Source organism: Thunnus maccoyii, chromosome 16 (genome assembly GCF_910596095.1).
Source record: "Thunnus maccoyii chromosome 16, fThuMac1.1, whole genome shotgun sequence".
NCBI classification, from domain to species: Eukaryota; Metazoa; Chordata; class Actinopteri; order Scombriformes; family Scombridae; genus Thunnus; species Thunnus maccoyii.
In genome coordinates, this window is record NC_056548.1 from 10,378,078 (window position 1) to 10,403,182 (window position 25,105).

The following is a 25,105-nucleotide window of genomic DNA, read 5'->3' on the forward strand; positions in this document are numbered from 1 at the left end:
GGCTATAGAAATAAAAAATTACTTGATTTGACTTTAAGCAACAAAGCTTAAAAGTTTATTTCCTAAATTGTCTGTTCCTTCAAGCTTTGAAACAGCGGAGGATTAAAGCAAGTCTGCTGCATGTGGACGTGTCCAACAGAGGTCAAAGGTCACCGGCATGAGTGGAAAAAGGCAGAAGAAAATGTTAAAACATTCTTTAGTTAGTTGTCACTGCATTTACACACACACACACACACACACACACACACAATTCCACAAACACTCTCTCTCTGTTTGCCATGGGACTGTAGACAGGCATGTCTCTCAGGGTGTTATCTTCCCTGCCCGAGGCCAGACAGTCTTCAGATATCACTCACCTTCTCCCCTCCTTCTCTCTGACAAGCCTGGGAATTAAATCACTTAAAGGAGCACAGGAACAACTTATCACTTTGTCTTCCGCATGTTTGGATTTTAATCAGTGAAGGAAACAAATTAAATACATATCTTCCTTAGCTATTGTACGCATTTACACTTCCAATGACATTTTCAGATTTATTTGGCTCTACTTCCGTACTATGAAATTTATGGTGCATGTGCATAACTGTGTGAACATCATCACTACATGTGCGCCGGTGTGAATGTGGTATACATGCAGGTCCTGATTGTTAGGAGAGCCATGTAGCTTCAGGAGCCGTGAACTCCTTCAGCTCCACTCTCTCTTCCTCGCACTGACAATGGGAGCGGCGGTTTGAGGTGAAGGAATGAAAGCGCAGGAACCACTCAAGGTTAAACTCTGCAGATTGAATAACTCCCCTGTGACAATACTACTCGGGGCTACACCAAAGCCCTAACAATGGCGGGTCATTTGGCACTAATCGGCTAGCATTCTCTCAGATCACTGCACAATAGCAGGAAAGAGAAGGGAAAAAAGGCCTTTTCTCATCTTACTTTAAAATGCTGATGATCCGTAATCATCATTGCACTGATACCCAAACATTCATGCAGTGATGCTGTTCATCTGCTCCACTCAATTTAATTTTGTTGACTCATCGCACATTCTTTTGGTGTTATATGACAACACATTCAGAGGTACTTTGATCTGCAATCCAAGAATCAAGAGGAGAAAATGCACCTTGGGCGTACAGTAAAGTATTACACAGTGTTAGTTGTACATTAATTAAATTGATCTGCAGCTGCTGTCCATTAACCAGCAAGAGAACAATTTATAAGTTTTACAAAAATTGGTAAAACTATCGTTTTGAACAGATAAACAGCATCTCCCTTTACCACTGATTGTTTCCATCCGGGGCCTCCATGTTCTCTCTAAAAGCCTCATCTAACAAACTAATAAAGTGAAAGTCATAAAAAACAATTTGTAATGCATTGAAGTGCTTTTGGCTGGAGATAAAAACTAAATGGACCCAGTAATAAATTATGGCTGATGTTTGAACACTGATGATTCAAGTGCAACAAAGCTAAGGTGAGCTGCATCAGGGAGTAAACAATTTCAAATAAAAAAAGACTTCTACATCTGCTGCACACAATTACACCGTCGTACTTAAAAAGAAGTTATAAATAAATGTTCAAGAAAGTTCTCAGTTAAGTCCTACTTTAAAGAATGGGAAACTAAAAGTCTCTGTTTGCTCAACATTTGAACTAGCAATTGTTTTAAATGCAAGATGAAATCTTCTATTCTACAAGAAATGTGTATTTATATTCCATATGTCCAATTGGTCCACTTAAACATGTTATCCCTTGGGGTAGGCTATTTTATGTCTGTAATCCATAAATAAATCATCATATATGATACCCTAGCCTATCATGTCCTGTTAAAGTTTCACAAAATACGTCACATCATATTGGCATCACCTTTTCATGCATTGTTGTCATCTAATGTCATATCTCTGCAACCCATGGGGCCAACACAACTCTTCTATTGGTCACTTGGTTTGTCGCTCAGCTCGCAGTTTCCACATTTCCGACCGGATTTGAAGGCGGCCTGAAAATGCATGTGCAGCAAAGAGTGACATCTTGAGGCTGTTGTAACCCTCGAAACTGTGCTCCACCTACCTGCAAACTGTTGCTCTCTCTCAAACTGTTGCTCTCTCTCTCTCTCTCTCTCTCTCTCTCTCTCTCTCTCTCTCTCTCACTTCAGTAGAAATGCAGCAGAGCTTGATCTGACTTGTCCAGCCTGCCGCTGAAAGTACCTTCTTGCTCTCCGGGACTTATTTGGGTGCTTTTCACACACTGCGATATGGCAATTTCTATGTCTCTCCAGGGTCTGGGGCTCATCATACTCGCAGCAGTCCTCCTCCAGACCATCGCAGTTGCCGTCAGTTTTATGTATTTCAACAAAGTCCTGAACACGGTAAGATAAACTTTTGTTTTCCCCTTTAATCAAACAGATCTAACACATAGTGGGTGCATCAAATTAGCTGGGGGAAGAGGAGCTATGACTCATATTGTCATGTTTACTTTACTTATAGTTCAGAGCTTTCTAATGATCCACCATTAATTTCAGAGGGATACCACACCAGTGACACAATTTTAAGAGTCTCCATAGGATTATAGGCATGAGACATGACAAATAGTACCGTCCTCAACTGAGAAATTACAACCATAGATAATAAGTAATATTAATAATAGTGATAAAACCTTATTTATGTGACACATTTCATACAAAAAAGTGTACTGTATTGTATGTAACTGTTGGAAGAGTGAAGAAAGATCTAGTAGCGCCATATATCAGATAAAATATGTCATGAAATAGCCAAACTTGTACTGCTTAATACTCTCTTTTTCAACAGAGGATAATTTTTGGAGACATATTTTGAAATACTAAATATTTAATGAGATGTGGTGTAAAAGTCCCACTTCACCATGCAGGAATTTTCTGCCCCTCTCTGGACAATGAGAGAGGTGAAAGTTGGGAAAGTAGATAACAGAAAACAATCGGAGGAAATGAGGCTGGTCAGGAGTCAGGGGGTTGTGACACCCAAAAGCAACATATTTCAGACTTGAGCAGATATTATGACAAGGCCAGAAAAAAAGTTGCTAATGCCTCTTCACAACGCTGATGGAGCTGCTCCTGACCTCTGATTGGCTGATGGTCTCAATTAAACGCCCAGCTGCTCACCTGTGACCATTTTAAGTGCATATAAATGTGTTTATTGGCTCAACCTCTACTACTATATTTTGCTTACTGTAATAACCAAGAGACTATATTGTTTTGATAATGAATGTTTTGTGTATACTTTTTAAATTTGTCCAGATTCAAATATGTATTGAACATTTTGGTTTTGTTTTCATTATAATGATGATACATGATATGATATTGTTCTTTACAGTGAATATTGGTCCCACTGCTGTACTAAAATCATTAAAAAGCATGATCTATTGTTTCTTACTGAGCATATGTGTTGATACATCCATCGATTAATCCAGAAAATAATTAGCAGGTTAATTAATAATGAAAACAATCTTTAGTGTCAGTAGTTTTAACTTCTTTTTATATTGACAGATGCAGGAGAGCTTCTCTCGGAGCAGCGTGTCCTGTCTGATGAACGCAAATATGCGCTTCGAGTACGAAGATTCAACAGCCGAGGACAAGAAGAGTGACCCCTGCTGGCAAGTCACGCAACAGCTCCACTACCACATTGAAAAGGTTTTTGTTTTTGTTTTTTTTTTTAAATATAACTTCAATTTGTGTATATACAATTAGGCTTTTTTCACAGTAGACATTTTGACTTTGTCATAGTCGGAAAAGCACAGGTGTAGTAAGCAATGACAATGAGTGTGACAGCGAGTCCGCATTCACAATACCAGGAACCTAAAACTGAAGCACCTAAATAGAATTCAGCCATCATTCATTTTATTATTTACACCTGTGACATGTCAAAATATCTTCTGTGTGAAAAGGCCTTTTGCAAAAACAAAGCAGTCTGATATTTTTGGGGAGCGTGGTTCGTTCTGACCATATTTCAGAATCCACTGCCAATTTTCAAGTCATTTTTTTTTCCTACAGTGTTGCAATATTTTTAGAAATATGTGCTCATTATATACTTATTATTTGTTTATACATTACATACATTTGTTCAGGAGCCACTGGGGAAAAATGATGCATCTCACCATTCCTCTCACCATCAACTCTAAATAAAACAGGCCCACACAAAGGGGAATAGTGCAGTTACGGGTCAACAGTGGACATATTTATAGTCCCAGAGTGAGGATGACATGATTCCCCAGTGACCTATTAATATTGTTAATTTAGATTTAAGATTCTTATAATTCCCTAAAAGGCACAAAAACAGAAGTGGAGAAGACACATCCTCTCTTTTCCTTATCTCTGTTTCTCTCTCTCTCGGGTGTTTTTTCGTTCAGACGATGACAGACAGATTCCAGAAGGAGATATCCACTGCTATGAGAAGTAAGAACAAAGCCCGCATTGACTATCAATTACTACTAATGGGCATAAGTATGACTTTTTCCACTAAAAATGTCTTGTTTGTGTTTCTTATCCATCTTCCTGTGTTGCCGCAGATAAGCTTACAGGAGTGCTGCCTATCCTAAACCCTGGGGTCCCAGGAGTCCCTCTTCCCAAAGTCGCAGCCCACGTGACCGGTGTCGTCTCCTCCACAGAGCCTCCAGTAGCAGAGGGTGAAGATATTTTAATGTAGTGTAGAAGTAAATGTGACCGCAGGACACACATGAAGTTGTTTTTGTAAGCATAATTGATAGCCGTAACATAAGAATTGTGATTCTCTTGACACCTCATCACAACACTCATATAAGTAAGCAGCCACCTTTCCAGGGCCAGAGGTGAGGAATGTGCTTCGAGGCGTCCCAGGCTGCTATTAGATTCAGAAATGTCTTCATACCTACCTTTCTGTTGGGACCTGCAGATATGCAGCTGCTTTATTCTTCTCACAACCTGGAGGGTCCCACAGTTTCTGCCTGTCAGTGTGTCAGTTATGCTTATCCAGCAAATAAGTTTCAGGAGTATGGCAGTCCGTACATAATACAGTTTTCATGCAATAAGATTATTTTAACAGAATTTTTATTTGACAGTAGAGAGTACAGAGAAGCAGGGGAAAAGAGGGGAGAGAGGGGCGCTGGAAGTGGAAGACATGACAGCTATATTGTATTCATAACAGACCATACAACAATCAGGACGCTCCTGGTCCTACTTTTCATATGTTTTACTTGAAAGTCTATTCTATCACCAAATTTAAGAAAATACACATCTGTAACAGTGAGGAAAAGGCATCTCAGTTCATGAAGTATTCAAGTATCAAGCAGGAACGTTTGTTTTTACTATATAAACTTGCTCAATCATTTTATTTCATTAGTTTTTGATGTATTTTGCTATATAAAAGTTTCCAAACAGCCAATCGTTATTTGATTTTACTCTCCTTGAAGCCACTATGTGACTTTATTGCTCTAATAAGTTTTTGTTTGTAGAAAAGTTAGATTCAAATTTGTTCAGTCTACTGTGCGTTGATGAAGGGGCTGAACCATTTATCTCTGTGTTGGATCTGTGAGGAACAATGGGGTCACAGTGTCTTTTTTTATACTAACACTGGGGGCGCCAAAGTCAACAAAATTCTCACTCTACTCATACTGTAGTAGCTTTAAGGATTTTGTTGTCCACAAGGAACATATTTTTAAATATCATAAATCTGGAAGGTTGATAGTTTCTTTCCACACACACACACCACTCTGGATGGCTGGATCTCATCTTCTGGTGCTTTTTAACATGTGGTTGTAGTAATTCAACTTTTAAAAAAAACATGGTAGAAATTAAAAATAGAGATTTTTTCTCAGCACCAGCACATATTGGAGAGGAACTTGTTGGTCTGTGAGCACATCTGTAAGCATTATTTACAGACCGTACATTTCTTTAACATTTGTTTTTTATTTGACAAGCAGTGACAGTTTAAACACATCTCTAGTGATTTATATTACATCATGGTGAAAGGCCTCAACTCTTGTGTGTCTGTGCTTATACGAGTGTATACATATGTGCATATGTGCTGTTGCAGGCTCGCGGAGCAGCAGGGGCTACCTGGGGGAGCGCATCCGAGCGTGGGAAGGCCAGAGAGGTCTGTCCTTCTTAGAAAATATGGAGCTGAAGGGAGGAGAGCTGCTGGTTCCCAGAGCAGGCCTCTATTACATCTATGCACAGACTTACTTCAGACTCTCTTCCGTGGGTGAGACAGAGGTGGAGGCAAAGGGTGAGGCGGGGGACACGAAGGAGGAGGAAGGAGCGCAGCTTCTCCAGTATATCTACAAAAAGGTTAGTCTTTGTGCATCTTATTATAGGACAGTACCTGGAATTATAATGTGCTTGAGAGAGATTTTTTAGATTTTATTTGTTTTAATTACAGTTATGAATGAGCAAGGACTGTTTTAAAACTGTGTTCAAGGACACTTTTGCATCCCAGAAATGAGAGTAGGCTGCAACGATCCAAGAAGTGACCATGGTTTTATAGTCCTTTTCGCAATTCCACACATAGCTGTGTCCCAATATAATACCACATACAAATAGTTTATAGTATGTACTATATTAAGTTAATAGCAGTTCTGCAATATATATACAAGAATTAAATGTACTTTCCAATTTAGTAGGAGAAGAAAAGAGGATTCAAGATGTGTAATTTATTTGAATGTTTTGCAACTGTAAGCTCCTCCATTCAACTTGTGCATTGTATTGTGGAACAATAGTGTCCATCAACAGCACACTCAATAATCAAGCAGATTTAGTATGCAAACTGGCATTTTTAAGTATACTTAATTTTGTCACTTTTCCAGTGTGAATCCGCTAAATTCTTAAAACCTGCTCAGAATCAGCATGTAGTATGGACTATAGCACAGAACATTGTTTGCATATTATGACAGCTCAGCTCCTTAATGCAAACAAACACTCAAATCTCAGAGCGTCCTTGAGTGCACCGATATTCAGAAATGAAGATATTCATTTCAGATATTATCAGAAAAATATAATCTTTATAACATAATGTTACATGCTAATACAACGTGCACAGGGCCAGATTAATGCTTTAACTCTCATTGTGCATCGTGTACATCTTACTTAGTAATTAGTTTGTGGTAACTTTATTAAGCACAGATTTATATAGGAATATGCCCCATGTAAGTGCAATATGAACTAAAATAATGAAGGTCTTACAACTAGATTTTAACTCAGGGCCCCTACAACTAATTGCCACATAGAGAACTTCAGTCCCACGGAGGGTCCTGAGGCCCCAGAGCAGGTGTAATCCAGTTTTGGTAATGCATCATGCCGTGTAACCTTCTGTTCAAGTTTTGATCTTGTTGTTTTTGTGTTGTTGTCCACAGATGAGTTCCTATACAGTTCCCATCCTGCTGATGAAATCATCCCGGAGCACCTGCTGGCCTCGGGGTCAGGAGCCTGGCCTCTTCTCTCTGCATCAGGCCGGTACTGCGTTTCTACAGCCTGCCGACCGCCTTTTCATCACCGTTAGCAATGCCAGCGCCATGGAGATGGACGGGAGAGCCAGCTACTTCGGGGCCTTCCTGGTGGGCTAAAGGGAGAGAAGCTCATATAGAGGTGTCCTAGACTGGGCTGATTTGAAAAAGACATCGACAGAGGTGGACCCGAATGTCAGGGGTTTGCTTGATAATATGTCTGAGGGTACGGGACAGCAGAAGAACGGACTGTGAGGAGTGCAAAGGAACTTCTTCAGGGCCGTGAAGCTGCAGGGTTATGATCAAACTGAGCTGCAGTGGTAGACTCTCAATCACCCAAAATGGCAAGGAGGTAGAGCCATTTGGTGTGAATTTACTCCAGAAGTGACAAAATAATTGGTCATAGTTAAACCTGACCCAGGATATTAATTCTGTTTTTAAGGCTGGCAAACAGAATACAGAGTAAGACGGAGCAACCCCGGATTAAGTGGTGCTTTCAGAGCACAGCTGTTGTGCTCTCGTGTTTGAATGACTTCTATTGAGTTCCAGAGTTGTTTTGCCTGCAGGTCAAACAGTCAACAGTTGAGTTTGCAGGAAATGACAGTGGTGTTGGACACATGACACTTTTATGAAAAAAATATGTATAAAAAATGCCACGAGACAAGATTTAAGATGTTATTATGAATGAAGCGTCTTTTATGTTTACAGTACATGTGGTTTAATGTCTTGAATGTGTGGTGTGATACAGATCTTTGATGTCCTGTGGCCTTAAAGAGAGGCACTGATCTGGTATTAATGTGAGTTTTTAGTGTTTTCTGACACATTTACACTTCAGATATTCTCTGATACTTATGATGTCAAATTAGTTCACACGGGACATTTCTTACTGTTCCCAGGCCCCGTTTTGAACTAATTTTGGTTGGACTTCAGTGTAATGCACAACTATATAGTCACATTTTTCAGGGCTAAACAATATTTGTACCTTAAGTTTCAAAAGTTTGCTCTTGTTGATCTGCAAACGCGCAAGTAGTAGTACTTCTCAGTAGCAGTTCTGGAGATTTCGATCATATTACACGATCCTCCTCTGCAGTTGGAGCGTACCCAGTCGCCCTGTGGTGAAACTGTTTTTGTCAACTACTGTTTCCAAGGTCAAGAATAAACTTTCAAACTTCACTTTTGAGCCGATGCGGATGAAAAGTCACATATATTTCTCGGCCAACTCCCATCTGCTGAGGAAGATTGTGCGATATGATTGAAAACTCAAGAACAACTAAGTTGACCTTGTGGTGAGAAAGTTTTAATAATTGTACCATATTCTTAAGGAACATGTCGTCTGTAAATTACAACTACAAATATCCATCTACTGCTTTGCTAAGTATGTTTGCACAGTTGTGGTAAAAATGCCAAATAAATTAAATGTGAAGATTTTAAAGCAAACTTGAGTCAGGTTCCCCCTCTACACAAAAAGACACAAAACTGAAAAAGTAAAAAACTATCATTTAATTCATGTTGTATTACATGTTTCCATATTATGGCAGTGAATGTTTCAGCAATAATAAGAGTCACTCCTCAAACAAGAGTTTTTACATAAAAAAAAAACAATACCAAAAACTAATCAGGGTTCAAGTAATGCCCAAAAGAAATACATTTTTTGAAACACACGCAGGAAGATAGATCATATTCGCTGATCATATTGTAATCCACCTGCTACTTCCTGGCCTATGAGTGGAGAACCAAGGTGTTTGTTTGGTCAGCCTGAGTCCTCTCGCTCTCTCTTCTTCAGTCTCTTTTTTTGGTCACCATGACTGGACTGACAAACATGTTGTAGTTACAGCTGAGACAGTAAACACAAAACACAGACAATACACAGCCTCTTGAGTTATAGGAGGGCTTCAAGGTGCTTTAACCAAAACACAAATGTAAAAAAAAAAAAAAAAAAACAACAAACAAAAAAAAAAACAGACAGTGGTACCAAATCTGAAAACTTGGTATCAAAAATAGTCTCTGAGTTGGTCTCTAATCAGTTGGGACACTACAACTTGGGGAGGAGAAAAATGCACACTGACAACCTATGGCTTCAGTTTATCTAAACACACACACACACATACAGTCATGTACAACCCCATAATCAAAACATAACGGTGTAATATTTTTGAAGACAAGTCAGTTATAGTCTATAAATGGCAATACTGTAAACAACTGCGTGTGTGCACGAGAGCTGGGAGGCTCCTTGTTGGTGCTCCTATTGCTATGGTAACCAAGAATGGTTTCAGTTGTAATTTGGCCAATCAATCAGACTAAGTGCTTACAACCCACCATCCGCCTGCCCACTGACATTACGACAAATCTCAGCGGGCGCATACACTCTCTCTCACTCACTCACAGACAGAGACACACACACACACACACACTTACATTGAAACCGTGGATCCAGCCAAGTGCTTTGACATTATCTTGCTGCCTGTACAATGCCTGCATCAGTCAAGTTCATTAAGACAAATTCATTAACAGCCAACAGTACTTCGATTGAGCGAGTCGAGATAGAAAAAGGCATACAGTCTTGTGTGAGACACAACTTCTCCACAGATTAGTCACGAGATTCGTTCACAATTAAGGTGTGAGAACATACGGGGTTAAGGATTAGTAAGGGTCGTCCTGACACCGATTAAGCATTTCTAAAACATACATGGAGTAATACTCAAACATGGAAAATGCTGTAACAGGTGACTGCGATATGATGTTTTTGCTGTCGTTATGCACCAAATATAGTCCAGAAATCACACATACATACATACATACATACACATACATACACTTGAATCTATAATTGTGCGCACACACTACCAAACACAAAACCTGGTATGGGTTCCTATTGCCTCTTACAGTATGACTGTGGTCTATGAACAAAAAAGCACCTCTGAAATACAGAACAACCTTGGAACCGGGTATAGGTGTTTAACTACAGACAGGCAACAACACACACTGGCACACAGGCACAATACAGGAGGCTTTGGCACACCCATGCTAGTCTTACTACTCAGCATTTTCCAACACAGAAGAAGAGCAGATTACAGGACAGGACAGACCCATAGCTGCCTTTAGAATGCCTCCCCTGTGAGGGGAAAGGTACAGGTTTGTCTGACAGAAACAATGATCAGCCGTCACATTCAATCAGCACCGAGCTGTCTGTTTTTTGTTTTGTTTTGTTTTTTTGGAGTCCCAGCCTCTCATCCAATCAGCAGCTCCAGGCTGTCCTCGTAGTTGGGCTCTTGCGGAGGGCTGGGAGACAGGAAGGCTGTGGTTACAGGGGTTCCCGTTGCTGTGGCGACGTTGAGGAGGGTGTTCGCGCGGATGCTGGTGGTCGCCGGGTTGCGGAGCGCCGCGGCTGCCGTGATGCTGGTGAGGTTGATGCCGAGTGTGAGCCGCGTCTGCTCCAAGGCTTTCTCTGGCACGGCAAAGGCCTCTAGCTTCTTCTCACCGTTGGCCATGTAGGAGTTCTGGCAACCTCGGCAGATACAATCCAAGCACGCCTGAAAAAGATGATGCAGAACGGATGAGGAACATAAGTCTATTTGCATCACAACAATGTCACATAAAACCTGTAAAATGATTTCTGATCTCACCACAAGTACCTTAATGTTCGTGAAGACGTTTGTTCTTAAAAATTTTGCCTTCAGTAAGGAATTCCATTTGAACTTGTAAATACAGTGACAGAGAGTTTCTAGATACCATGAATCAAAGGTGGGGAGTTTTTTGTTTACGGATTCAGGTGGCCTGACACTGCCTCTTTGAGATTTACTGATTCCATTGCTTGCCACAAGAAACTGGTACATGTTAAAACTAGAGCTGCAATGACTAGTTGATTAGTCGATGGACAGATAATAAATCACCAACTATTTTGATAATCGCTTTGAGCCATTTTTTAAGAAAAAATGTCCAAATTCACTGATTCCAGCCTCTCAAATGTGAATATTTTCTGGGGTTATTTAGCCCTTTATAATAGTAAACTGAATATCTTTGGGTTGTGGACTGTTGGTCGGGGCAAAAGAAGACATTTGATGTCATCTTGGGCTTTGGGAAACGGTGATCGACATTTTTCACCATTTTTGGACATTTTATAGACCTAACGACTACTCGTTTAATCGAGAAAATAATCCACAGATTCATCGATAATGAAAATCATAAATTGCAGCCCAAGTTAAAATAACCATGACAATGCAGAAATCCTAACAAAGAGAATAACAATGTAACAATAATCTACAGTCAATCACATCACATGATGCCATTACACTTGAAGTGCTGATTAAACAAACTTTTGCTTTCTGTCATTATAATGCGAATATTTCACCTGTGCAACCACTGTGTCACATCTTAAAACATTATCAGTACTTTTGTAAAGGGGAATCAATTCATCTAACAACACTTATTTTTCTGCAATTATGATTGTGGGGGAAAAAAAGCTGAATCCAAAAATCTCATTCATGCAATGGTCGTAGTCTCACCTTGCGGTTTGAGTAACAGGGACACCGTTGCCCCCTGCAGGTCAGCACTGAGGGATTCTGGGTGGCCCTGCCACACTTGCAGCCTTTCTTCTCCACTGGCTTCTTATATGGAGGCCTGACAGGTGCTGGAGGCACCAGACAGCCTGACATCAATCGCTGGTCTTTGCTCCTGTCCTTGTTCTTGGAGCCTCCACTGCTGCGAGCCTTCGCATGGGGCTTCTTAGGGCCCGGATCGACGTGCTTCCTCGCACCTTTACTGTGGTTTGGTGCAGGGCGACTGGGCTTGGGAGGTGCTCCATTGGGAAGGGATGAGTATGTGTGTGCTGGTACAGTTAAGGAGGGTGTGGGCGGTTGAGTGTGCAGTGTATGAGAGGGGTTTGGAGTGTGTACATGAGAGGAGGAGCCCTGCAGGATGGAGGCGATAGGAAGAGGTTTCACCTTTTCCCTGTCACTCTCTGAACGAGATCGCTTGCGGTTAAGGCGGACTGGTGGGGGCTTGGAACTTGGAGGAGGATCGAATGAAGATGTGTGTATGTGAGCACCAAGGCTTGCCACTGTGTTAGTCCTGTCTGTTTGAATCTGTGTGTAGTTGTGAGCTGCGTCCAGCTGTATGTACATTTGAGCGTGTGCTCTGTCTGTGGCTATGTGTGTGTGAGTGTGCGTCCTTTCTGGGTGTGTATGAGGGGAATCTCTACCGGGCTGAAGGGGATCCAAAGTCTGTAATACCTCCTCCACACTAAGGAGCAACACCTCCCCCTCCTCCAGCTCCCTGCTGCTAGATTCCCCATCCCTGAGTGAGCACACAGTGCCTGGAGTTGGGGCTAAAGGTCCAGTGGACAGACTCAGCTCCAGACCACCACAACCAGTATCGGATACAGAGAGGCCTGCCTGTGGCTGCTCCTCTACCAGCTCACATACTTCCAGCTCTGGAGAAGATGGATCCAGGTCCTCCAGTACATCTCCATTGCATTCCTGCGGTCCATTGGAACAGGGAGGATCAGAGGAGGAGCTCTGGGGTACAGCTGAGAGCTCTGCAGGAACAGGTGGCGCCTCTGTGGGGGTCAGGGACTCTGGGTCAGAGGGATTCACATCTTCCTGTGCTAGACTTGGGTCCTCTGTCTCTATCTCCTCTTCATGTGACATAAGCACCTCCTCTAGCAAGGCCATAACCTCTGGAGACCCTCCTGCATGGCTGCTGATTGACTTCAGCAAAGGCGAATGAGTGACATATAGGCAGAGCTTCCTGTAGCACTGCACCAGCAAGGAGAGCTGTTTGTTCTCCTGGAAGCAGGAATAGTCCTTACATCTGCGGCACGATGTCCTTATCTGCATCTTCTGGCCTTTACAGCCCAAGCAGACATAATGCTGACACTCTGGATGTGTAGGGGAAATGGGATTCTGGAGCAGTTTACCTGAGACAAAAACAAGAGGCAGCTGTTAATCCACTTTGCACTTGTGCACAGCAACTAAAGCACAATCAACTGGCAGGACTCATTAACATCTTCCAGCTTGTGCCCAGCTGTAATTACTATTAACGCTGCAACTAACAATCATTGTCATTATGGATTAATCTGCGGATTATTTTCTTGATTAACTGTAAACAATTAAAAACTGCCAATCACAATTTCCCAGAGCTCAAGGTCTTGTTTTGCTCAACCAATAGTCCAACAAAGATGCTCGGTTTACGATGATATAAAGCAGAGAAAAGCAGCAAATCCCCCTATTGGAGAACTGAGTGACAGAGGTTTTTGCTTGATTTTCAATTAATCGATTATAAAAACAGTTGCCAAATAATTATCTGTCAATCAACTAATATAGCATAGACGGGAAATCAATACATTTTATATCAATATCACAATTTATGACAATGATATCATCTGAGATTTTAATTGATGCTCCATTGAACAATACCTCAAATCTTGGCATTTTCCAGACTTTCTCTATTTTATTGAAATAAAGCAAAGAATACTCCAACCGGCTGAACCATCATGTTCACATTACTGATTTTTCCTGCTTACATCACCCAATCCACAGTTCTGATTAATTACTGCATGGGAGCACAGACAACCACACCAAAAACACAACTGCATAATAGGCAGAGATCAGAAATATCGTGATATATCATCCTGTCAATGGTGCCAAGCTCTAGATGCAAGCTGTGCCAGTGTTGATATTCCACTGGCTAAGCTGAGTGAGTAAATAAACCATGAATAGGAAACACATGGCTCTGCAGCAGGCACAACAACAGAGGAGTCATCTGTCTTGACAAGAGGACAGATGACTGGGGCTCAGCCTCGGTTGCTAAGGAGACCACGGTGGTGAGCACGACAAACCGTGTCAATTGCTGCGAGCACACGCACGCCCACGGACACTTCAGTCAATATGAATAGTAAGGTTATGAAACACTCAGTAAAGTTAAACCGACTGGCGGTTCGGAAACCTATGATGGTCTTGCAATGAAGTGACACAAAACAACATGACAATGATAGATATGTGTTATAAAGGTATACGAATGTTTTCATGATGCTTACCACAGACGAGGCATGCGAGAGACTGTCGAAAGAAGGGTAGTAGTGTGTACATATCTGCGAAGGTGTGAGGCTGCCGCGGGTCACACTGCAGTACAGCCCGGCTGGCGGACACGTACAAGGTGGTTGCATTAACTGGGTTCATAGCGGTGTACTCCGCAGCCTCAGGGAAGCACGGCCCGGGGGAAAAAAAAATCCAGACTCCCGCTGCGACGGAGCTACAGCTAGCCAAGTCTCAGGGTGGATGGAGGAAATATAAACTGTCCCGGTGGAACAACAATCAGTCACCCGAGTGTGTCAGTGCAGACATATGAATTAATAATAGACACAATAATAGACAACGACCATAGTGAAGCGGTTATCTCTAAACGCGCACAACGCTAGCTCGACAGGTGGCTAGCTAAAGTTAGCATCAGCGGTTTGTAGTCGTTACTGTTCAACGAGATCTTTCGGGTCACGATTAAAGTTTCTTTTAATACGGACCACTTAGAGCATTGTTTATAATCACCCACATTATCTCTAACGCTGCCCAACAGCTAACAGTGCAGTCAAATGATCAAACGATCCATAATCAAAAGGTTAGCATTATGTAGCTAGCGTTAGCTCACGACATCAGCCAAACGCTTTACACGAGAGATGGTCGGTGTTGGCCATAGGACCCATTCAGTATCCAACACCGTCTCCTTGTCGATGCCGAACTGAGTGATGAACTGCTAGTAATATCACAAATCTGTTTAGTTAGCAATTAGCTAACAGATCCCAGGCGCGCACTTGATGTAAACAAAGCTAACCAGCTAGCATTAGCATAGCTAGCCAAATTAGCTATCGAAAATTCAACCGTAACCTCCTTATACCCCACGCGAAGGAGGGAAATGCAAACTGTAAATTGAAATCCTGCGATTGTGATACGCTTTACTGTAATACTTGGCGAGCGGCGACCGAAACATAGCTAACTAGCCGTTTTACAAATGCATCAATCATTCGATTTTCCACTTTTCCTCGCATCAACCCCTCTCGACCAGGCATTATAATCACGCGAGACTTCCCCTAGTTACCCTGGTTACCGTAGTGTACGAAAGGTTCACATTCAAATTCGTTCACGGCGCCTTCATTGTGTCTTCAGATGCATACTTAAGTAAAGGTACTAATACAACTATGTAAAAAATATTCCATTATAAGTAAAAGTCCTCCATAAAAAATCCTACTTTAGGATAAATACATAAGTATTAGCAGCAAAATGTAATTAAAATACTAAAGTAAAAGTAATGGTTCCGTCTGATATATTATTATATATGACATCATTATATATTAATACTGAGGCATCAGTGTATAAGCAGCATGTTACTGTTGTAGCTGCTGGAGGTGGAGCTACTTTGAACTATTTTATATACAGTTAGCTAGCGTCAGGATCTCCTCTAAAGGGTCACCAGATTAAGCTGAGGGGTCGTGAGATGATTAATGGCAGAGGAAAGAAGAAAAAACAAAGTTCTGATACACAAATCTGTTCTTGGTTTTAGGAGTTTTTCTCTGATCTTTGATTTTTGGTGAAATGGTGGATTATTTGAATATTCATTGAAATGAAACCATGTGGGAAGTTTAGAGGGAAAAATCACTATTTAGTGGAGCTGTTAACAACTCAAAGACATCTGAAATGTGAGCCTGACTACACGCTGCTTTTTGTAAGACATGAAAGCCAAAAAGGTTGGAAACCACTGGTTTAATCTTTAACAATGTGTTGTATTTTAAAAGCTTGTTATATTATCTATTGTGTCAAATCTTCATCTGAAGAGTAACTAAAGCTGTCAAATAAATATAGTGGAATAGAAAGTACATTTTTTCCCTCTGAAATGTAGTGGAGTGGAAGTATAAGGTAGCATAACATCGAAATACTCATGTAAAGTACAAGTACCTCAAAATTGTACTTAAGTACACTACTTGAGTAAGTGTATTTTCCAACACTGCCTCATTCATTTTCTTTGTGTTTAGTGTCATAATAACAACTAGTAGCCTAATCAAATATTGCAAATTAAAAATGCAATTGGAAAAGTGTCAAGCTTGGATAAAAGAATAAAAAATGGAATCAAAGAGACATATAGTCAATTGTGGTGCAGCTTTCATTACAATTTGCATTTATACACAAATCCTGCAAAGGATATTAAGCACTGAATCTTACTTTGGACAAAACTTTCCCTAATGCCTGACACTTGCAGGATATTGCATATCTGTTTACATATATTGGTACATTTAACGTCCTCTACTGTGTGTAAAGTCAGTGGTTGGGAGTGCAATAAGTATTTATTCTAAAACAAAACTGAATTGGCCAAATGTGTTAAGTGATCCAAAATATGCTTAGGGTGCATATTTTAGGGTGGCTTGTGATAGTGGTTTTTGCACCTTTTGAGTTACAAATGTGATGACTTCACACTCTGAATAAAACTGCAATTAGACTTTAATACTCATGATTCCTTTGACTTGAGATTGTTGAATTGCTTGACATGACACCCTCTGCAAGGCCAAAATGACAAAAGAAAATTGGCACCAGTAACACATACTCAGAGGCCAGTGTTCAAAGCAAAAGTCAAAGTATAAGATCAGTAGCACATGTTTTGATGAATGGATAGGGTCAGAAAACATGACGCAATAGGATTACAGTTGGTTGGGAGATTGCATTAATACTCTCTGTATGAAAATATGACTTATTTAATGAAAATAAATTCTATTACACCAGTGTTTACGTTTTATAATAGATAATCAGTTGAAAAAACATACAATAAGTGTGACAAAATAATCTCAACATTTCTGAACAAAAAAGCAAGTGGGTGGACCTTGAGTTAGAATAAGAGGTCAATAATATACTTTTGCCCTCATATAAAGTTTATAGGACTGCAAACTCTAAGTTTCACAAAAGACTCAAAGACATTGCGACTTGCAAAACAACAACCTTCCTCCTCTGAATCTCTTTGTGTTCTCCAACACAGTATGAATGCAGCCTCTGTCGTTAAAATATATTTTGCTTTTTTTTTTTTAACTGTGAAACTCAGTATCTAAGTGGGTTCTGTGAACTCCAGGGGTCCTGAGGAAGTTGTTCCCCAGAAAAAAAATTCCTGCATTCCATTATTTCACTGGCCTGCAGTTTATACAGAGTTTAACTCATAATTAAGTAAACAACTCTTATACTGGGTTCTATGGACAGTATTACTCCAATTAAACAGGACCTGTTGCCTAAAAGTAAATGAATACTTGGCATGAAAATACAGAATTTGATATACATGCTCGGGACCTAGTATATTGTGGATTATGCCCTGGGTAACGCCTGTCAGGCAGCCTTTATCAGCAGGCGTCCAACCAGATCGACCAATCATATTTTTGTATTTTGGTGTATGCTTTTCAGGGAAATGGCCCTGGATTGAGATAAGAACTGCCAATCAGTAACAAAGACCCTAAACTGAGGGGAAAATCTACCTGATAGGCCAAACTCAGGGCCATAAGTCTCATAGTAACATGACATTCAGATTAAAGCACGATGAACTACAAGAAAACTTGACCCCTGGTAGACCACGCCCATCTCCCCTTGTCTGCGAATTCCTTGATTCTGATTGGCTATGAGAGATCGCCCCCCATTCGCTATTGGCTCAAATCTCTGCCTTTCATTCCCCGCCCGCCGCTGTCATCCGAGCACTCTCACAGCCATGATGGCGGCCTTCGGTGTGGCCCGTAGCAGCTACGGACTCGTAAATGGGTTGAGGGTATCTTTCAGGAGTTTGGCGCAAGTGAAACATGGCGCAGTCATGCCGCAGACGAACCTCCGACGAGACTGCCGTTGGTACTCGGTCAGCCACCTGTCCGTTAAGGAGAGGATAGAGCAGAAACGGAAGGCGGCGCTAGTCGGGGGAGGTCAGAAGAGAATTGATGCACAACATAAAAGGGTAAAGTCAGCAAACATTGACTTTCTTTCATTTTATGTCAACATGCATTTACCTGAGCCTGTGTGCACCTTTTCAGTCTTATCTGCTTCAATTTAAACTGGCAGCTGGAGTGGTTGAGGGGTGAAATGCCTTGCTCAAGGGCTCCAAGTCGCAGCGCTTAAAGTTCTCAGGCACCATGTCTGATTTCAGACATAGAGCAGTTATAAATTCATGTAATACTTAATTCAACACATGGTACACATTTCCTCCTGTACAACTTTGCAGGCTCACATATCTTTTCTTGCTTTAATCCCTGAAGTCAATGGTTGTAGCTGGAGGGGAGAGTGTTTATACCTACACATGCATCAGAGCCGAGCTACTTTCAGCAATATCCTATCTTGATAAACTCTCATCTTGTTGACTCCCAGTGCCCTTGAGCAAAGCACTAACCCTCTACCAACTTCAGGTAGAAGTTGTACTTCGAGTTTAAACAACAAAGTATTCCCCAATTTGTTTATGAAATACATGTGGGTGCCATTTAAAAATGACAATTCCGGTGTCCAATGTGACAAACATTCAACCCACTTGACACGTGATTTACCTACGAAGATACTGATATATTTACAGTACTGTGCAAAAGGTTTAGGCACTAAAAGTAAAGTGAGGATACTTTCAAAAATAATGCCATGAATAGTTTTTAGTTATCAAGTAACTTCATACAAAGTGCAGTAAACAGAAGAAACCTAAAATAAATCAGTATTTGCTGTGAGCATGCTTTGCTTTTAAAACATACAGTTTTTCAATGTACTTGGCAGGTCGGTTGTTCCAAGCATGTTGGAGAGATTGCCACAGCTCGGCTGTCTCAGTTGCTTCTTTCTCTTCATTTAATCCCAGACTGACTCCGTGATGTTAAAATCAGGGCTCTCCCTCATGGTATTGCATAATGGATAAGAATCCAAATACCCAAAGTTTCTAAAACTTTTGCACAGTACTGTAGATATTATGTAATATATATGTAGATATCCTCAGAAAGTCCTCTGGTTATTGTCATATTTTTCCTATAATACCTTATCTGTCATAAGTGGCATGAGTAATGCTATAAGTAGAGCAATAAATCAGTCAGACCAATATATGGGCCAATGTTGTGTTTTTGCAGATATATCTGTATGAATGTATGTGTAACAAGACATTTCTGTACAGAAATGCCAAAGATATGTTTGGGGTCATGTAAAGACAGTGTCACCCTTGTGTAGTTTATCCACCGGAGAGCACTGACAAGTTTGTTAACTGTAAAAAGTCTCGCTGGGTTGATTCATATCATGATCACAATCCTTAAAAATACCCAAAAAATCCTCATCATAAATGTTTGTCTATGTTTTGTTATTGATATTTTGTTAATACATTTTTCATACTCAAATATTGATATGTGTACCAGTATCGTTAGGGCTACAGGGATAAATTAATGTAAATAATGACTGGATGTTGCTCTGATTTGCTCAGATGTATCTCAGCATACAGTCAGTTTACCTGCATACTACCAGATCAAGTAGTACAGTATTCTTTAAGGTAACTGTGTAGTAACTTGGTGTTATGTGTTGCAGGGTAAGCTGACAGCCAGGGAGCGAGTGGAGCTTCTGCTGGACCCTGAGTCCTTCGTGGAGACTGACATGTTCGTGGAGCATCGCTGCTCCGACTTCGGCATGGAGCAGGACAGAAACAAGGTAATCGGTCACAGGAGCGTCATGCTTCTCTCCCTCCTCTTGGGTTTTCTTGTCCTCATATCGTTTTCTCTCTCTGTCTTAGTTCCCGGGTGACAGCGTCGTGACAGGCCGGGGCAGGATCAATGGCCGTCTGGTTTATGTGTTCAGTCAGGTACATTGTGTAGTTATATTGTAGCGATCCCTGTATTCTGGTAATACACTGCAGTTGTTTAACTTCCTCCGCTGTTTCTCTCAGGACTTCACAGTGTTTGGTGGCAGTCTGTCTGGAGCTCATGCACAGAAGATCTGTAAGGTAAATAATACTGTGAGACTGAGGTGCACATGTACTGTATGTGTCTATGAACTATGCACTTTAGTGGGACGATGTACAAAAATGCCTCAACAGCAGCATTAAATAATCAGTAAATGCTCCCTGTCAATTATGAGAATATTAATTAGAATGTCTGCCTGTGTATTTGTATTTTGTCAATGATTCCTCCTGTTTCATACACAATTATGAATATATAACCCTCAAATGTTTCTGTGCTCAGATCATGGACCAGGCCATGACGGTTGGAGCCCCAGTCATCGGGTTGAACGACTCAGGAGGAGCTCGAATCCAGGAAGGAGTGGAGTCTCTGGCTGGATATGCAGATATATTCCTGGTGTGTTTTGTAAATAGTTAAGGCACATGACTGCTCACTAACTGACGTCATAAATCCCAAAATCATATGCTGTTGCAGTTAGTTGTAGCATTACTTTCTGACTGAGTGCACCAAAGACCCCTTACATTTTGGTGCTTTGACATCGCCAGAGTAAACATTTTGAAATGCACACTGTTGCACGTATCACAATGTGTTTTTTACTGTCACACTACTATAGTTTTTGCGACCCTTGTAAAAAAATAAAACATTCCCCTTTTCCAGAGGAATGTGCTGGCTTCAGGAGTTGTCCCTCAGATCTCTCTCATCATGGGTCCCTGTGCAGGAGGAGCCGTCTACTCTCCCGCCCTGACAGATTTTACCTTCATGGTTAAGGTATGGAAGTGCACAAAGGCAATTAAAATACAAATCTACACTCTGATTATAATTAGCATTAGAGAATGAGTCACGAATAAATACAATATAAAATCTTCTTTTCATCTAATACTAAATTAAATTGGTTTTCAGCTGCAGCAAACATCCAAAATTAACATTATTCTCTGCCAGGCAGCCCTGTTTCAAAGATTGTATACTTATTCACAATACCCTGACAAGTTTGTGTGTGTGTGTGTTTGTGCATATATGTGTGTAGGATACATCATACCTGTTCATCACAGGACCTGATGTTGTGAAGTCTGTCACCAACGAAGATGTGACTCAAGAGGAGCTGGGCGGAGCCAAGACGCACACCACTGTGTCTGGTTAGTTTATGTCACTCACTTTGCACAGGAATATGACCTTTATTAAACATTTTTGCTCAGTGAGTTGACTTCATCTTTTCTTCAGAAATCAGTCTCATTGTGCTGTTATGTAGATGTTCACTGGCTTCTTGTCCTTTGCTCTCTCACAGTTAACGTCCCTGTGGTTATATTTAATATAATATAACATTGGAGTCTATGAACACTGATGCAGGATTACTAGTCAAATTGATATGTCAACTTTGAAGTAACTCATGGAAAACACCATCTTCAGTGTCTAAAGACCATTTATCTCATGTCTTCTTCTCAGGTGTGGCTCACCGTGCGTTTGAGAATGACGTCGAAGCCCTGCTCAACCTGCGAGAGTTCTTCAACTTCCTTCCACTCAGCAATCAGGACCAGCCCCCCATCAGGGAGTGCCACGACCCCAGGTAACCAACCACATTACCCTTCACTTTTCAAATCTCTTTTTATTTCCACTCATGTCTGATAAGTTGTCCCTTTTTTTTTTTTTTTTTTTTTTTTTTTTTTTTTTTAGTGACCGTCCTGTACTTTCACTGGACACCATTGTCCCGTTCGAGTCAACTAAAGCCTATGACATGTTAGACATCATTCATGCAGTATGTCACACACACACTCACACATTCATAACTGTAGCCACATTTCTTTTAATTTCTGCCACTTGTAAATATTTCCTCTCTTCATGCATCTGTCCAGATTGTGGATGAGAGGGACTTTTTTGAGATCATGCCCAACTACGCCAAAAACATTGTGGTGGGATTTGCCCGCATGAATGGACGCACTGTTGGCATCGTGGGTAACCAGCCCAAAGTGGCTTCTGGTGAGTAAAGGAATTTAGTTTTCATCCTTTTTTTCTGTCTTTATTTTAACAAACCAGAGCATGGCAGGAGCAAAATTAGTGTGGAACAACAGTTGTTTACTGATTTAATAATCTTTGGTGTTTATTCCATCATCTCTCTGCCTCGATCTTCAGGTTGTTTGGACATCAACTCCTCTGTGAAGGGAGCCCGATTTGTACGCTTCTGTGATGCTTTCAACATTCCCATCATCACCTTTGTGGATGTGCCAGGCTTCCTGCCAGGTATTCCTAAAAAAAAATCTCAGGGCACATACACTGGCTACACCAAACTCCAGTTAAAACAGCAGAATGTTTTTGTGTACCTGTGGTGTGTTGTCTACAGGTGGAACAGTCCACCAGCAAAAAAAGTAGGAAAAGGTTTACTTGCTTGTTCAGAGAAACAAAATGAGAAGTTCATTAGTAACAGTAAATGTGATTTGCCTTTTTCTGTGAATGTCAGGATTTATAGAAGAGTTAGCAAAGGTGAAAACTTGACTTCTGTGCACATTCAAACTAATTGTAATTGCTGTGGTGGCTCTTAACAGGTACCGCTCAGGAGTACGGAGGCATCATCAGACACGGAGCCAAACTGCTGTATGCCTTTGCAGAGGCCACCGTCCCAAAAATAACCATCATCACCAGAAAGGTGTGTATGAACAAAACGAGGAGAGACCGATTTAAGAAAATCCTATAAAGTGAAAAGATTGTAGGATTCAGGTTAGAGTTGGAATGAGGTTTAGGTACCTCCAATAACCTCCAGTAGCTCTTCACTTGAAGAGAGCAGATGGAAAACTGATGTGCCAACCAAAACATAACTAAATTTTTGATCAGTAGCTGCTACACTTACTTAAAACCTGATGTTAGAAGCTAAACAAGCTAAGTGACCTTCTGCAGCTGCTTTACCGATACAAAACCATTGGGAGACATTTACCGTGAAGTGTTTACTTGGGTTTAAGAAATAATGTCAAGTAATAAATAAAAAAAAAAGTATGGATTTTAGGTCAGGAAAAGAGTGAGTATTGTAATACATAGTAATTTTGTATCTGTGTGTGTGTCCCAGGCTTATGGAGGAGCCTATGACGTGATGAGCTCCAAACACCTGAGAGGAGATGTGAACTATGCCTGGCCCACGGCTGAGGTTGCAGTTATGGGTGCCAAGGTACAAACACCCTCATTCTTTCTGTCTCTCTCTCTCTCGCTATCCTTCTCTTTGAGTTGACAGAGTGTATGAACTGTTTCTTTCCCTCTCAGGGTGCTGTTCAGATCATCTTCAGAGGGAAGGAGAACCAGGCGGAGGCAGAAGCTGAATACGTGGACAAGTTCGCCAACCCGTTCCCAGCTGCTGTCAGAGGTAAATGAGTTAAAACTGTCTCCTAAATTCTCGTCTTTGTGCGTAAATACATTGTATACATCTCTCTCTGACTGATATTACGTTTGTTTAAGGTTTTGTGGACGACATCATCGAGCCGTCGACCACTCGCAAGAAGATTTGCAATGATCTGGAGGTGTTGGCCAGCAAGAAGCAAGTCAACCCCTGGAAGAAACACGCCAACATTCCTCTGTGAAACACACATCCCCGGTTTCAGCAATAACACTATCTAAAGGCACTCGCTGTGGGATTTTCCTTATACTGACTCTACATTCAAATGATCTGCAGTGGTACCCCCTTTGATGATGACTTTGGCAGCAGTTTGTTGTCAAATTTCATTCATATTTCTCCAAGTTGTTGGTTTAAAACTGTCATTTACCACTCCACTGAAAGCAGCACATAAAGATAAGTTGTTGATTTTGTTAGCGCCCAATAGCAGCTGCAAATCTGTTAATTTCCACCCAGTTTACTGCTGATGTTCTAAACTGTCAGCTGTGCTAAAGCATCCCAAGCTGTGAAGAAATCTGGGAGAAATAATGTTGCCCTGTAAACAAAATCTGGAGGTCTGTCTTTACATTTTTACCACTGATATGCAAGATGTTATTGGGAAAATCCTGACACATTGTACCTGGATGGAATAATACATTAATAATACACATTTTAAGATGATTGTCACATCAGTAGTGGCCATATTGGTCATTATTATTGCAGTCCTACAAGGTACAAGCACAAGGTTGTATCTGAAAGGACAGATCACGTATCGCCGGAAAAAAACACAAGTGGCTGTCAACAGGATAGTTTTAGCGGAAAATGCAAACTTACTGTAGTTTGTTTTGTTTCCAAAGTGGTTTATGTACTGTATTTAGTTTTTGAGGTGTCGTGTGCGTGTACAGTAGTTTGCGCTTTCTGACGCTCTCGTGTTAAACATCCTCCGTTAAGGTCAAGAAAATTTCTCACAACCTGGAACTGTGCCTTTTCTCTCCAGCAGACTCATCTGCTGTTTGTAAAATAAATCATGGACTCAATACCATGTGTGTTTTATTTATCAATGCATCAATATCCATCAGAGGCTAATTTACAGTGTTTATTGATTTTACAAATATTATTGATGTAACCCCCTAAAGAATTGGTTTCAATAATAGTGCTTTATCCGGTGTTTGTTTGTGTGTGTGTGTCTGTAGACCAACTTTAGAAAGAGTTGAAATATTCTAATATAATTATTATAAATGAAAAATATTGCTAAAGTCAATTTGATAATACTTGTAGTTGTAAAAGTTAATCAGGTGTCTGCATGTGTAATAAAATTTTATTTGCTTCAATTCCTTCATATCAAAACAGAAACAACAGGGTACAGATTAGAACCAGTGTACACAGATTCAGGAGGCAAAACAATCACAAACTCAACATCCACATACTCG

General features: G+C 40.8%; 3 protein-coding genes across 3 annotated transcripts; 2 read left to right on the top strand and 1 right to left on the bottom strand.

Moving 5' to 3' along the window:
• The first annotated feature begins 1,996 nt into the window (after positions 1-1,996).
• Positions 1,997-8,856, top strand: LOC121881185 (tumor necrosis factor ligand superfamily member 10-like). Its single transcript, XM_042388847.1, has 6 exons — positions 1,997-2,347; positions 3,500-3,643; positions 4,360-4,405; positions 4,519-4,635; positions 6,021-6,274; positions 7,336-8,856. The coding sequence occupies exons 1-6, from the start codon at positions 2,234-2,236 to the stop codon at positions 7,543-7,545; spliced, it is 885 nt and encodes a 294-aa protein (XP_042244781.1). The 5' UTR covers positions 1,997-2,233; the 3' UTR covers positions 7,546-8,856.
• A 46-nt stretch (positions 8,857-8,902) lies between these two features.
• msl2a (MSL complex subunit 2a) lies at positions 8,903-15,500 on the bottom strand. Its single transcript, XM_042388846.1, has 3 exons — positions 14,459-15,500; positions 11,928-13,339; positions 8,903-10,955 (listed from the first exon to the last, which is right to left on the bottom strand). The coding sequence occupies exons 1-3, from the start codon at positions 14,598-14,600 to the stop codon at positions 10,653-10,655; spliced, it is 1,857 nt and encodes a 618-aa protein (XP_042244780.1). The 5' UTR covers positions 14,601-15,500; the 3' UTR covers positions 8,903-10,652.
• Positions 15,501-18,097: 2,597 nt separating this feature from the next.
• On the top strand, positions 18,098-24,712 carry pccb (propionyl-CoA carboxylase subunit beta). Its single transcript, XM_042387846.1, has 15 exons — positions 18,098-18,381; positions 19,962-20,081; positions 20,164-20,232; positions 20,317-20,373; positions 20,612-20,725; positions 20,987-21,097; positions 21,354-21,462; positions 21,770-21,890; positions 21,998-22,079; positions 22,177-22,300; positions 22,454-22,561; positions 22,864-22,964; positions 23,379-23,477; positions 23,570-23,669; positions 23,762-24,712. Exons 1-15 carry the CDS (start codon positions 18,145-18,147, stop codon positions 23,881-23,883), a joined length of 1,674 nt encoding a protein of 557 aa, XP_042243780.1. The 5' UTR covers positions 18,098-18,144; the 3' UTR covers positions 23,884-24,712.
• Positions 24,713-25,105: the final 393 nt, after the last annotated feature.

Coding starts and splice junctions, on each gene's coding strand:
- LOC121881185 (XM_042388847.1), top strand. CDS start 2,234: ATGGCAATTTCTATGTCTCTCCAGGGTCTGGGGCTCATCATACTCGCA. Junction 4,406..4,518: donor GATATCCACTGCTATGAGAA/GTAAGAACAAAG, acceptor GTGTTGCCGCAG/ATAAGCTTACAGGAGTGCTG. Junction 4,636..6,020: donor AGAGCCTCCAGTAGCAGAGG/GTGAAGATATTT, acceptor GTGCTGTTGCAG/GCTCGCGGAGCAGCAGGGGC.
- msl2a (XM_042388846.1), bottom strand. CDS start 14,600: ATGAACCCAGTTAATGCAACCACCTTGTACGTGTCCGCCAGCCGGGCT. Junction 13,340..14,458: donor TCTCGCATGCCTCGTCTGTG/GTAAGCATCATG, acceptor TTTTTGTCTCAG/GTAAACTGCTCCAGAATCCC. Junction 10,956..11,927: donor CCTGTTACTCAAACCGCAAG/GTGAGACTACGA, acceptor CATCTTTTTCAG/GCGTGCTTGGATTGTATCTG.
- pccb (XM_042387846.1), top strand. CDS start 18,145: ATGATGGCGGCCTTCGGTGTGGCCCGTAGCAGCTACGGACTCGTAAAT. Junction 20,082..20,163: donor TGGAGCAGGACAGAAACAAG/GTAATCGGTCAC, acceptor TCTCTGTCTTAG/TTCCCGGGTGACAGCGTCGT. Junction 23,670..23,761: donor GTTCCCAGCTGCTGTCAGAG/GTAAATGAGTTA, acceptor CGTTTGTTTAAG/GTTTTGTGGACGACATCATC.